Source organism: Amblyomma americanum, chromosome 1 (assembly GCF_052857255.1).
Source record: "Amblyomma americanum isolate KBUSLIRL-KWMA chromosome 1, ASM5285725v1, whole genome shotgun sequence".
Classification (NCBI taxonomy): Eukaryota; Metazoa; Arthropoda; class Arachnida; order Ixodida; family Ixodidae; genus Amblyomma; species Amblyomma americanum.
Genome location: NC_135497.1, coordinates 169608863 through 169622671, shown reverse-complemented (window position 1 = coordinate 169622671; position 13809 = coordinate 169608863). Strand labels below are relative to the sequence as shown.

At 49.6% G+C, this 13809-nt stretch overlaps 1 protein-coding gene across 1 annotated transcript; it reads left to right on the top strand.

Moving 5' to 3' along the window:
* Positions 1-2423: 2423 nt before the first annotated feature.
* Positions 2424-12066, top strand: LOC144093471 (uncharacterized). Its single transcript, XM_077626885.1, has 3 exons — positions 2424-2523; positions 6335-6743; positions 11564-12066. Exons 1-3 carry the CDS (start codon positions 2453-2455, stop codon positions 11828-11830), a joined length of 747 nt encoding a protein of 248 aa, XP_077483011.1. The 5' UTR covers positions 2424-2452; the 3' UTR covers positions 11831-12066.
* The last annotated feature ends 1743 nt before the right edge of the window (positions 12067-13809 follow it).

Genomic DNA, 13809 nt, shown 5'->3' with positions numbered 1-13809 from the left:
GCTTGACGTCCCGTCTGTTCTCCGCCAGGTAGTTACACGCAGTGACCGAACGCTCCGCTAGTTCCACTTTGGACGATTCACAACTGGACGCCCTACTCCAGTTGTATAGTCAACATGTGTGCGCGTGTTTCTATAGCTCCAACTAATCACGCGCACAACCTGAACACATTTCTTATTGTGTAAATAGTATGTGTATATTACGTCTCCTCCTATCCTCTCTTCCTTTCCCCCCACCTCTTTCATTTTATTTCTCCATTGTGCCTTCTATCCTTTATTTCCGCTGCCCAGTTCAGGTGCCTCAGTATCGATGGCAGATGTCGAAGGTATCAGAAATCTTTTCCTTCCTTTTTATTATTATTTTAATAAAAACCACTTACTACTACTAAGGAAGCGCCACGTGACGATGGTGGTGATGATGGTGGAACTCCATTCAGTTTTTGGTAAATCCTCTCGCTCAATTAGGTCTGCCGTTTACTCTTCCCGTCCTCCTCTCATTTGGTGCAACCGTCAGAGGGCATGCCATTTGGCAGGTGTGTCAGATACTCCACAAGTATATCATTGCAACCGGGAGATTTTTGTGTTAACCTCTCGTTACCTCTTCGTCTCTCTCAAAATTATTTGCTTTCTTATCAAACCTCAAAATTCAATTATTCTACTCGCACCGCTTGTTTCCTTGATTTTCAATTCGATTTCTTCATGCTCAATCTAATTAAGGATTTGGCGTTCATTACGAGCACGCATGTTGCACAACACACGGGATTTTTCGCGATATAAAGGTCCCCTGAGGTGTCTGGAATAAACAGAGCTACTCGATTGAGCAGCGTAACAATCCAAGGTCCGCCTATGCAATGGATACCAACGCAGCGCTAATGTTCCAAATGTCCTACGCTACAGCTGCGTCGGGCATGGATAGAGCAGGGGTGAAAAAGAGCATCTTTTGCTGAAACAGCCATCGTCGGTTCTGCGGACGCAGTTGATGCAACGCACCATTCTCCTTTCAGTAGTTCCCCTCAAACCTCTTTGAACTGTCCTTTGCACGCGGCAGTGGTTAAGCATAGCTGGAGCCCATCGGCAGGCCCGTGCACTTTCCTCTATCGTCCTGTAATCGCAACAACATGGATAGCTTAGGGAATGTATAACTTCGGACATGGATGTCTGCGATAATCTTACAATACTACCAAACGCCAGCGTTGGAGATTGCCAGCGAGACGCGTATCAGATATTCCGACTGAGCTCAGCCTAGGCTAATGTCGCCGACTTTTTTTTGTCGCCTCGCACACACGGAGACGTCAAAGTTTGGCGGCTCCTCTTTACCGAGCGAGTGCTATGGTTGTGACCAGCCAACCGTGCATCGAGACCTTCATTGAGAGCAATGGCCACCGCAATGACAGGACATAAATTCTGAAAATGGCGCCCGTGTGCTGTGCGATGTCAGTGCAAGTTAAAGATCCCCAGGTCGTCCAAGTTATTCCGGAGCCCTCCACTACGGCACCTTTTTCTTCCTTCATTCTCTTAGTACCTGCTTTATCCCTTCCCTTACGGCGCGGTTCAGGGGTCTGCAGATATGTGAGACAGATACTGCGCATTTCGTTTCCCCAAAAACCAATTTTTCAGACTGTCGCCTCACATGTGGGCAGCGAAACACACTCCTTACTTCGAGACTTAACCATGCTAGCACGTGGCGATAAAATGAATTAACCGGATGCATTAACAAATACATAGAGACGTAAATAAAAGCCAGAATTTTTGAGAATTCGCTAGTTCTTTATTTTCCGCTTTCTGGTGGCTCAGTCATCTGGATCTCTGAGCGAAAACCACGGACTTGGACAAAATGGGAAATGAATGCTAGTAGCATTCGTCCCATTTTCTCACTTTGTACGGCCGGAGCCCTGTACTACGGCACCTCTTTCTTCCTTTCTTCTTTCACTCCATCCTTTATCCCTTCCCTTATGGCACGGTTCAGGAGTCCAACAATATACGAGACAGATATTGCGCCATTTCCTTTCCCCAAAAACCAATTATTATTACTATTACGTCCCTGACCTTGGCATGCGCCTCTGTATTTTTCCGAACTAGTCTCTCTCAGCAAAGCAACCTCTAGGACTAGTTGGGTTTCGAAGCGGATTTACCCTCCACTTGTAGTCTTCGAGTTCCACAGCGCGCGTGCTCGAGACGCGTCGGGGCTTTCCGTTCCCATAAGGAGCAGTAATAATGCGGTCTCATAAGAGAATTCCATTTGGATCTATACAGTTTTTTTTATGCGTTCTTGGAATCAGTTCGAAGCGCCGGCACGCGCATGACGTCTCCAAGAGCAGCCAATGACGACGAAACACGCTTCGCATATGGGCCAATCGCAGAGCGGAGAAGGTCACTATGAAAGAGTAACAGCGCAGCATTTCTACCATTCTCCAGGGGCACGGCAAGTAGTCAAGTGATACCTCTGCTCCCGTGAATGCCAGGTGTGCTTGGGCAAAGGAATGCGCAAAGACAAGAAGAAAGGCGACTCAGCTGGTGGGAGTCCAGGTACGTAGCGAATTTCCTTTCGGTTCTGTGGCCTTCGCCGCAGTCCGGTTTGTGTGCTCCCTTTGTTCACCTGCCGTCACTTGGTTGCTGCTTTAGGCCTAACCTAGTAGGCTATGATGATTGTGTTCTAAACCATTATATTCTTGCGAGCGGGTTGAACGAAATACATGAGCTTGGCTAGCCGGTTTGTTTCTCTATTATGCACCGTCGTTTTTATGTTAGCGTGAGTGACCGTGACTCGAGAGAAAAAACTTGGTTTTGTTGAGCCGAAGCGACCTCGCCAGCCTTTAAATTGCGTTGAGGTCGGTTCACGTGCAAGCAACAGAGCGCATATAGCGATTGAGCGGCGCGTTGCAGCAAAAAATGTGCAAATTTTTGGATCCTGTTCACTCTGGCCGCTTGACCTGCCGCGACCGCCCGAAACGGCTTCGTGCGCCGCGGCGGCAGAAATTGCTAGCGTTTTCGCTTGTATGTGAAGTGGCCTTTGGACTGAGTACGTCGCTCGAGCTTATGGCTCGCGCGACTCTTTGCGCGTCTCCGGTCCTCGTGCTTCGTAGTGTCGCCATATGCAACGCCGGTAATGTGCGCGCTGCCCTCGGGCTGCGAAGAGCCTTGCTTTTTTCGAACAAAGCGCGCACGCTTAGTGAAATGGCAAAGCCTTCAGCTTGCTCAATCTCGAACCTGCGTTGTAGACAGTGCACTCTTTCGATATCATTAATATTCGTCTCTCTTGTTAGAACCACCAACGTTTTGCATTGACGCTTCAGTCTCGGGAATATATGATCTAGCGGTAGCATTGCTATACGACAGGATGTATGCGGAATGAACTAAATTACTTAATTCTAGGGATGCTACGAACGTCAGTGCTAACGGGTATGTGAAGTCCCTAACCGAAACGCAAATCCAATGCAAAGGATCGCGTGGCTTCGCTTCACGTCATGTTTTTTTAAAGTTTTTCTGAGAGGACCAATAAGAGGGGGTCCAGCCCAGCCGCGCATTTGTGACCGGCGGCGCGTTCCTGCCGTGAATGCCTTGTCGAACTTTCGCCTTGCGCATGCGCACTGTGCGTCTCGCCGCTCCACGAGCACGCACTTCTGCACGCGTTGCCCGTGCGCCTGTGTGGTCCGCCCATGTGGCTGACCTGACACGGGGCGGGTGCTGTGGAACCCTCTTCCGCGTGGTCAGTGCCTTGACCCACGGCACGCTTCCGAGCCCTGCTCTCTTGTTTTAGTCGGTTCTTCTTGGTGCATAGCAACCCTTCCGCAGCTCCGCACCCCAATCCCCTAAGCGCATTTACGATTTCGTTACGGCTTATTTGAGTTTAATGTCCCAAAGCGACTTAGGCTATGAGGGACGCCGTAGAGAAGGGCTCCGCAAATTTCGGCCACCTGGGGCTTCTTTAACGTGCGCTGACATCGCACAGAACACGGGCCTCTAGCATGGCGCCTCCATCAAAATTCGACCGCCGCGGTCGGGATAGAAACCGCGTCTTTCGGGTATCGTGTTTCAGCGTCCTTACTCTGTTTCCTCTGCATTTTTGCTTGGGTTATCCGCATTATCCACCGCGGTGGCTGAGTGATTAAGGCGCTCGGCTACTGATCCGGAGTACCCGAGTTCTAACCCGACTGCGGCGGCCGCGTTTCGATGGAAGCGAAACGCAAAGGTGCCCGTGTGCTGTGCGATATCGGTGCACATTAAAGACGCCCAGGTGGTCGAAATCATTGCGGTCCCGTCCACTACTGCACCTCTTTTTTTTCTTTCGGCTCTACGTCCTTCTAACCCTTCCCTTACGGCGTGGTACAGGTGTCCACCAAGATATGCGAGACGGTTACTGCGTCATTTTCTTTCCTAAAAACCAATTTTCAATTTTCAGCTAATGTCTATCTTTCCCCGGATTGTGGTCGCTATTTATCGCGACTGCGTGTGTTTTGCTCCTAGGTAAGAGTGTGCACTCTATGGGGCAGCCGGGTGAAATCAAGCCGGCTTAACAACTTGGCGTCCCGCTGTGTGGCGCGATGAGTGGCAGGGTTTTGTTGTTGTTGCGACTGAGGGAATAATGAAAAGTTCACGGCCCCACGCACTGGCTGAAGCCGATCCACAACAGCTGCCACTTGCAGATAATCTCTGCCACGGGCAGACAGTAGGAGAGATATATGATAGGAAAGATTGGAAGAAAGGACGCGCGTCGCAACAACCGCGTCATCTGAAGCGACAGCGACGGTTTAGCAACAGGTACCCCCGGTGACAAGCAGCCCTCGCGACATGTGCGAGAGCTCCTACATCGAGCTCAGTAGGGCCAGGCAGCCACCTCCTCGTCCCCTTCCCGTGAAGTGAAGGCTTCACTACTACCCTCCGTAGCTTCTTCGCCGTGTACGCGAGTTTGACCTTGAACCTCACGTGACAGCTATGACGTCACTCAGCCACCACCGTCGCGTTCATTGTGATCATTGGCATTGGCGTTCACGATGTTCTGGACTCGGTCGATTTTGAGGAAAGGAAGGAAATTGGGAAAACGTCTCTCACAACCAGCATGTGCTGACATTCTCCGTGACAGCAAGCGTTGTCCGCGGTAAGAAAGGTCCGTATATATATATATATATATATATATATATATATATATATATATATATATATATATATATATATATATATATATATATATGCACCATTCTTACCGGGGAAGATATATAAAGCGGGAGATATATAAATGAAAAAAAAATGAATAGGCCGAGCTAGCCCAGGATATACAAAGCGAAAAGCGAGATTGAGGTCTCCACTGACCCACGGAGCCAGTTTTGCGCCTTTCATATCGTGAAAATGAACGGAGTTGCTGTTGTCAACGCCAATGAACTCTATGAACGCTGTCGGCTCCCTTGTTTTGTTTGGTTTTTGATCCTTTTGCCACCGTTTAGCAAGGCGTGCTTCTCATTATGCTGTCGTTTTAGCCGATTGTCTAGCCTTGCACTTTTCATATCTTCGCTGCTTTTGAGCCAACTCCCATGCTACCACTTCTGGGTCTTCTCCTCCTTCCATGGCGAAAGGTCAGACGACGGAGGCAGCGCGCGGTGGCTACGACGGCTGCGGCAGCAGCGACCACCTGCGCACCACGTGACGTCACTCGGTTTCGCGCTTGCGCAGCTGTGGCAAACCTGTAGTGTGGCTCACGCGAAGCCCGGTGTTGCACGGCTGTTGTGTTTGGACGGCTGTTGCAACGTATGCTCTCAACCACAGTATACTGAATTTTCGGTCACTGACATGTCAAATACTTGAATTGCAGTCAGCTGACCACTTTCACATCTTAAGTAAACCGAAGATTCATTCTGCTGACATGACCAGATGGCATTTCGTCAAAGCCTCGACTAAGTACTCTACACCAGCTGTCTTTTCCCGTTGAGCAGACAAGGGAAGGGAAAAGAGGTGCTCGTTATGACATACATGACTCAAGCCAACAGTGACCGAACCAAGAAGCATTGGGGATGTTTTTATAAAATAATTTGTGGTGTCCATCAGTGGAGGCTTAATAGGGCAATAACTTATTAAGGAGTCTCTTTGCGACGTTAAACTCCCATAAAAAACGAAACATTTTAAAGAGGATTGATTAGAAAGCAAAAGAAAAACCATTTGCCACCGGTGGGACCCGAAAGCCACGAGCTCTGAATTTCGCGTCCGGTGCTCTACCAACTGAGCTAGAGCGACTGCTGTCCAGTCTTCTGCTTTCGGCGGTGTACATATGCGTGTCGTAACGATCGCTCTGATCGAAAACGCAGCAGATATATCAAGCCGACGTCAAATGGGCATTTTCGGCTCGCAGCGGTGCCTTCGGCCAGCGGTGGCAACCAAGCCATCGCTCCTGCTCCGCCGCCCTGCAGCAGGGCGTCGCGGCCAGCCAGCAGCCGCGCGCCGACAGCGACAGCCAGACCCCTGCCGCGGAGCGCAGCGCTCAGCCCATCGCGGCGCCGAGCACTCAGCCCACCGTGGCGCACAGCGCGGAGCCCATCGGCTCCCGACCCAGCTACGGGGCCGCCGCCGCCGCCGCTGGTGCCGCCAACGTAGCTGCCAGCAGTCCACGGCCTGCATCCGCAGCAGCCGCCGTGAGTGGCAGTCAGCCGGCAGCAGCTGCCCTACCACCGTCGCAGCCGTGCGCGCCGCCCGTTGCGGTGACAGAGCACACCCCCGAAGCTGGCGACCGGGACACTCCCGGCGACGATGTCAAGATCAAGGTGCGTACTGTTTGTCGAAAAGGGCTTCACCTCGCTCAGTGCCATGCAGCTTGTTTAACCTCGTTATAACAAAGGAGAAAGTTCGTTCCTGGCTGTTGCTTCGTTATATGCTGTGTTGACCAAGCTTCCGAGGGAAATCGTAATTCCTTCGTTACATCCATTATTTCGTTATAATCCATGCTGTACAGCTCGTAATGCCAGCGGTTCATGTTCAGTAGCACCTCTCTACAACGAAGTTGGTTTCCGGCGATTACTTCGCTATAGCTGTAGCTTCGTTATAGCCCCTATTTACCGAGCTTTCACGTGCACACATAATTTCTTCGTTATGTCAGTTGTTTCGTTATAAACCGCTTCGTTACAAAGAGGTTCAACTGTTACCTTCAAGGCTAGAGGAAACCTCACCTCTCCAAAACATCGACTTACACGGAAAGTATAAAAACCGAACCCCGGTATAATACAACTCAAGAACGAAGCGGCATGTGCCTCTCGAAAGAAGCCCTCCAGCAAATGGCGTCGACTGGTTCTCATGACGCCATGATTAGTCAATCGTCTTGGACCTGTGTGACATCTCAGAGAGTGGCAGATGAAAGGAGATGAATCACCGTTTGATGAGATTGTCAGCGCCGTTGGCTGGAAAGCGTTCTTCGTAGGGCATCCCTCGCTTCTTTCAGCAGTTGCAGCCGACTATGCAGGGCTTAGTTTTTACTACTGAAAAGTGCTGTGGGTAGCAAGCATCGTGGTAGTGCATCACGTATAGGGCGCTCTGGAAGTGAAACATAAGATTTAGCCGCTGACAAAGTCAAGATCAACAACAACGTTTCGGAACCGCTACGGGTTCCTTGGCCAACAAGAGGAGGACAAGGCGAGTGCGTGAAATATAAAAGCGAAGTTTGTGAAGTAACGACCGTATTTAGATGAGTCGTTCGAACCCGACCGCGGCGGCTGCGTTTCGATGGAGGCGAAGCGCTAAGGCGCCCGTGTGCTGTGCGATGTCAGTGTATGTTAAAGATCTCCAGGTGGTCGAAATTATTCCGGAGCCCTCCACTACGGCACCTCTTTCTTCCTTTTCTCTTTCACTTCCTCCTTTTCCCCTTCCCTTATGGCGCGTTTCAGGTGTAATAATAATAATAATAATAATAATTGGTTTTTGGGGAAAGGAAATGGCGCAGTATCTGTCTCATATATCTTTGGACACCTGAACCGCGCCGTAATGGAAGGGATATAGGAGGGAGTGAAAGAAGACAGGAAGATTAGGTGCCGTAGTGGAGGGCTCCGGAATTATTTCGACCACCTGGGGATCTTTAACGTGCGCTGACATCGCACAGCACACGGGCGCCTTAGCGTTTTTCCTCCATAAAAAGACAGCCGCCGCGGTCGGGTTCGAACCCGGGAACTCCGGATCAGTAGTCGAGCGCCCTAACCACTGAGCCACCGCGGCGGGGCAATTTCCGCCGATATGTGAGAAAGGTACAGCGCCATTTCCTTTCCCCGAAAACTAATTTTCAAATTTCACAGTTTCTTCCGTGAGGTTCAGAGCCTCATTCGTCGCCTGGATAAAGGGTGGCTCAAGCGGTGCGTCGTCATGTTTAGCATTTGGGTTCAGTACTTACACACCGGCGGCCGAGTGTTGTGTTGCCAACGTGAGATTGTTTTTAAAGCGAAAGCTTTACTGGGCACAGGTTGAGCAGTTTCGCGATTCCTGGAGAACCGTGCTACGCATGCACGAGGAGCAGTGACGACACGGGGCGCATTTCTCTCTCTCGCTCCCTACTCACTACTGCGCCACTAGTAGTACCGAGCCGCAGGTGTTCCGCCGCTGCGCACCTCTGCGCCTTTCCTCAAAATCCAACTTTTTTGTTTCCTCTTTCCTCTTTCCCTGCCTCCTTTATCCCTTCCTTCACGACGCGGTACGCGTGTCCACCGAGATCGGAGCCGGTTACTGTGCAATTTCCTTTCCTCAAAAACCAAACAAAACAAGTGAGCCGAGGCGTTCATAGAGTTCATTGGCGTTGACAACTTTGCAAAGACCGTTCATTTTCACGAAAAGAAAGGCGCACAACCGGCTCCGTGGGTCAGTGGAGACCTCAATCTCGTTTTGTATATCCTGGATTAGCGATGGATCAGTGGTTAGGGCGCTCGGCTACTGATCCGGTGTTCCCTGGTTCTAACCCGACCGCGGCGGCTGCGCTTTTATGAAGGCAAAACGCTAAGGCGCCCGTGTGCTGCGCGATGTCAGTGCACGTTTAAGATCCGCAGGTGGTTGAAATTATTCTGGAGCCCTCCACTACGGCACCTTTCTTCTTTCTATCCCTCCTTTATGACTGGTGCCCGGTGGGCTGCGTTTTTATGGAGGAAAAACGCTAAGGCGCCCGTGTGCTGTGCGATGTCAGTGCACGTTAAAGATCCCCAGGTGGTCGAAATTATTCCGGAGCCCTCCACTACGGCACCTATTCTTCCTTTCTTCTTTCACTCCCTCCTTTATCCCTTCCCTTGCGGCGCGGTTCAGGTGTCCAAAGATATATGAGACAGATACTGCGCCATTTCCTTTCCCCAAAAACCAATTATTATTATCCCTCCTTTATCCCTTCCCTTGCCGAACGGTTCACGTGTCCAACGATATATGAGACAGATACTGTGCCATTTCCTTTCCCTAAAAAACAGTTATAATTATTATTGGGATAATGCACATTTTTTTGGGGCGGGGGAAGGGAATGCCGAAGTACCTCTCCCACATATCGGCGGACACCCGTACCGCGCCGCAAGGGAAGGGACAAGGGTGGGGGAGTGAAAGAGGAAAGGAAGAAGTGCCGTAGTGGAGGGCTCCGAAATAAGTTCGATCACCTGGGGATCTTTAACATGCTGTGGCATCGAACAGCACACGGGCGCCTTAGCGTTTCGCCTCCATCGAAACGCAGCCGCCGCAGTCGGGTTCCAACCTGGGAACACCGGATCAGCAGCCGGGCGCCTTAACCACTGAGCCACCGCTATGAGTGTATTGTCTTTTTTCATCATGCGTTAAATGCGCTTTTACTCCAAGCGAAGTGGTGCACCGCCGGGCCCAAACATACACTCTGGCGAAGTGATGTTTCCTTGGCCTGTAGCTGTTGATTCTTTTAAATTACACGTCTGCACATTCTCATTTCACAGAAAGATTCCTGCTTGTTATTCATCTTTCGCTATTAATTGGCGCCTGCGGCGTATTTCCGACCTCCACGAATGTCGAAATTTCCACGGTAGTTCCTTGTGCCGATCTTCGCCAGCGGGCGCCGGTTTGTTTCATCACGAACAATTAAATTTTTCAGATTTTTTCGCCCCAATCGGAACGATTTCTGTGGGCGACCTTGGACGTGTGACGTCACCAGCTGCGCGCCCTTCGATATTTGCTCGGAGTTTGCTCAAGAGGAAAATTAAGACCTTTGTTTGTGGTCATTTCACACAAACAGTGGTCTGTCGCTTACAGTGTCCAGTTTAGTCAGTCAACGCGCCGAGAGGTTCTGTGACAGTATGGATGACGACAAGCTTCTATTTTGACGCCATTCTTTAGGAGAAACCCAGTTTTGGCTTCCGCGTTCCTTGTTTTTGCTGTTTTAAAGGGCTTCTACTCAGGATTTTGAAAGGCGGTTTTTGAGGCACAGAGAAGAGACTCTTAAGGGATGTGAGATGCGAATGGGAACACAATACCACGTCTAAACACATTAAAACTCACCCACAGTTGCCCTTTGAGTGGTTCAGAAACTTTGCAAGAAATGCTTCTACAGCCGTGGCGCCATATGACCTTGGATCCCTGAATAAATAAATTAAGGCAGAGAAAGAACTATTAATTACTCTCTCGCTTTTGATGAAGACCCCGACCACGCAGTGCGGTTTCCTTATTTTGCTATCGTCCCTGTCATAGGTGCTCAAGATGGCACAAGGCTCTGAAATACCTTCCGAGGAAAGTACAGGGTCGGTCAGAAGTTTTCAGGCCATAGGGTTTGTTTTTGAGCTGCATAATCAGGAAGACATGACACCCCCAAAGACTCAAAATATCCGTAGAGGGCGGAAGAGGTATATCGTTCTATACTCTGCGAACCCTGATAGCTTTATTGTCAACAATGCAACAATATGCCGCATATCAAAGCAAACCCTATGACCCCTGAACTCTTGTTCAACCCTGTACATAGCCTCGCTCAACCACTACGTTCTCTCGTCACAAACACCTGAACCAAATATTTCTACATGGAGCGAGTTTGGCGAGTTCTTTCCAGCGAGTTTTTCACGCCCGCGCATTTCTCCGCCTCGCTCTCGTGCGTATTTCTGTTCAGATCTGTCTTTCGGTTAGATTCAAGAGTAAGGCAGCTACTATGGCCGGTGCCAGTATTAAGCGTCGGTTCAGCGGGTCAGGAAGCCCCCCCCCCCCCACACACACACACAAACACACACCGGGGGAATCCCCGAACGGGTCAGCAGCCGGCGGTGGGGCCGAGTGGGCAGGGCTGGCTGAAAAGTGCCGACCAGTGAGCAAGAAACGTTGAACGAAAGATGGAAAGGCTCGAAGACGCTGAAATTTAAATTTTGACTACAGGTAAATTCGCTTGCACAAAAGATTTAAAACCTTCTCACTGGTGGATGTTCATGAAGTGCCGTCCTTTAGTGGACTCGCTACAACACACGGAATGCAGGAGGCTTTTTCCGTTAAGAACCCCCTGAACCAGTCCTGCACTGTAGTGTAGATCGAAGACCATTCGGCCAAACCTATGTGATGCTCAACACACGAGACAATGCGTGTGTGCATACTTAAAGTTTGTGCCGTGCTCTCATTACCACCAATGATGTTGCAGGAGCTCGGGCGCACTGTGGCCTCTCAGTTCCCGCGGCGGCCCGCCCACGGCCATCTGGGCCGGCCCATCCTACTTTATGCCAACCACTTCAACATTGGGATACCAACCGGCAGTGTCTACCACTATGTCGTTGGCATCTTCTCGGAGACTGCCATGGAGACGAAGCCGATGCATCAGCACGAAGATCAACAGGATAGTCATCGAGCTCCTAGTAAAGAAGTACCGGCAAGACCTGGCAAACTGCATCCCGGCTTTCGAAGGCCGTAAGAACCTGTACACGCGCTGCCAGCTCAACTTCCGCGAGCGGACATTCACAGTGAACCTTTAGGAAGACCAGAGAATCCAGTTCATCATCAACATCCAGTACGCGGCTACCGTGAACCTGGACGCCCTGCATGGCGTCTTCCAAAACTGCGTAAACACTGTGCCCCAGGCCATCGACATCGTCTTGAGGCACGGCTCCTCGATCAAGCTGGCGCCGGTTAGACGCTCGTTCTTCTGACCGCCGGGACCTAACGAGCACAATATTAATAATATGATTCTTATATATATATATAATTAATTACAAAAATTTCTACCTAGTTTTAATAAACGCTATTGACTTTCGGCAATAAATTCTTTCGCGATACAATTGAGAACTTACAGACATTTTCTTTAGTTACAATTTAAAATTGGCCACCGTATTCACACTGACTGTTTAATAACTCAACTCGATAGATCCAAATCGAGATTTTATCGACTGGCAATACGCATTTAACTGACTGTTTATAAACCTGCAGTTCACATTTATATGCATGTCTATTAACACTCAATTCATGTTAAATAGCCTGTAAGTTAATATTTATTTGCCAGTTTATTACATGCCATTTTTATTTAATTGATCTGCAGTTCATATTTAATTGACTGTTTATGGAAAGGTGTAAATACATCCGGTCGATAGTTTATTGGGTGTTTATTACCTTGCCACAGTGTTCCAAGCTATATAAATAGTGCATCCACTGTGTGCGTGTGGTGATCATAAATTAGAATACTGTGATACTCTTGCACAAAAGAAATTTGGCATTTATCGTGTCTGGTTTTGCAAGACCGGGATTTCATACATGGGTTCTGTGACGTGGTGTAGTGTGTTCTCATCTGGTGTGGCCGGGACCCGGCCGGCTCATACAAGCTCTGGCGAGCTTTCGTTTCCTGTTTCCTGGTGTGGTCGGTGTACCATTTTGGTTATGTCTAAGAAAGCAAGCATCCAGAAAGAAATATGTTACCTAATATGTCTTTAGAGTGATTCTCAATGTTTGGACATACCATCATGAACAAAATTAATGGGACTATGCAATGAAAAAGTCGCTTGTAAATGTTTTCACTGCTTAGAAATGATGCTAAGAAGCATTCACACCAAGTATGAGTCTTCGAAACTGAGCCGGCAATTTATTATGAATTTTTAAAAACCGTGTTTTTTAAAATTCGCGGGCCGATTGGTGTGCTCGTAGTGACCGAATTTGAAACTAAAACCGTGAAAAAAAGACGTCACTGTACCCATGACGTCACCAGGCCACCACATGCTCTCATTCGCTGGAGCCACGACGTCACGGGCACACTTCCGGTAGCCGTGAAAATCGTCTGCTCGTGCCGCCGCGCGACCTTCTCGGGCATGCGCGAGCCAGGGCATTACCTTCGCACATATGTTTTCAATTTTACTGCGCCGCCTCCTACTGTCGGGAGTTCTGGAGCCACTCGCAGTGGCTCGCCGAGTCGTCATCGCTGGCGGTCAGCCGTAGGTCTCGATGCCCATCGCGGCCGTAAGAGCAAGCAGTCGCGCCTCGAGGTCCGGGTCGATCAGACGACAAGCAAATAAACCCGACGTGCGCGGCAATCACGCCGCCGACGCTGCTGCTGGTGTGCTAGGAGCGACAACCGGAAGTTGCAAAAGGAACGTCAGCGGAGGGCGTATTCATGGGCGGGGCCCAGTCCCAGAGCTGTTTTCTTTTTTGTTGTCTAGTGCCCCGCGTGTACGAGTTGAGGGGGAAGAGAAGCGTAATTTTTAATCGTCTATATCTTCCTTGTTATTGATGCTAGCTCAAAAATTCTTGCGTTGGGGTGACGAGTAATAAAATGCCTATCTCTCTCCTGCTTTATGTAACCTCAATTAATTTATTGCATAGTTCCTTTAAGAGACCACCACAAGTGTATGCTGAAATGTGCCAAATTGCATATGGGCGTCGGTCTCAGCAACAGGACTGCTTCGTCAG

What these genes read in the sequence shown, in the direction of transcription:
- LOC144093471 (XM_077626885.1), top strand. Translation starts at nt 2,453, where the DNA reads ATGCCAGGTGTGCTTGGGCAAAGGAATGCGCAAAGACAAGAAGAAAGG. An exon ending in CTCAGCTGGTGGGAGTCCAG is followed by an intron (nt 2,524 to 6,334) that starts GTACGTAGCGAA and finishes TTCGGCTCGCAG; the next exon opens with CGGTGCCTTCGGCCAGCGGT. An exon ending in GCGACGATGTCAAGATCAAG is followed by an intron (nt 6,744 to 11,563) that starts GTGCGTACTGTT and finishes ATGATGTTGCAG; the next exon opens with GAGCTCGGGCGCACTGTGGC.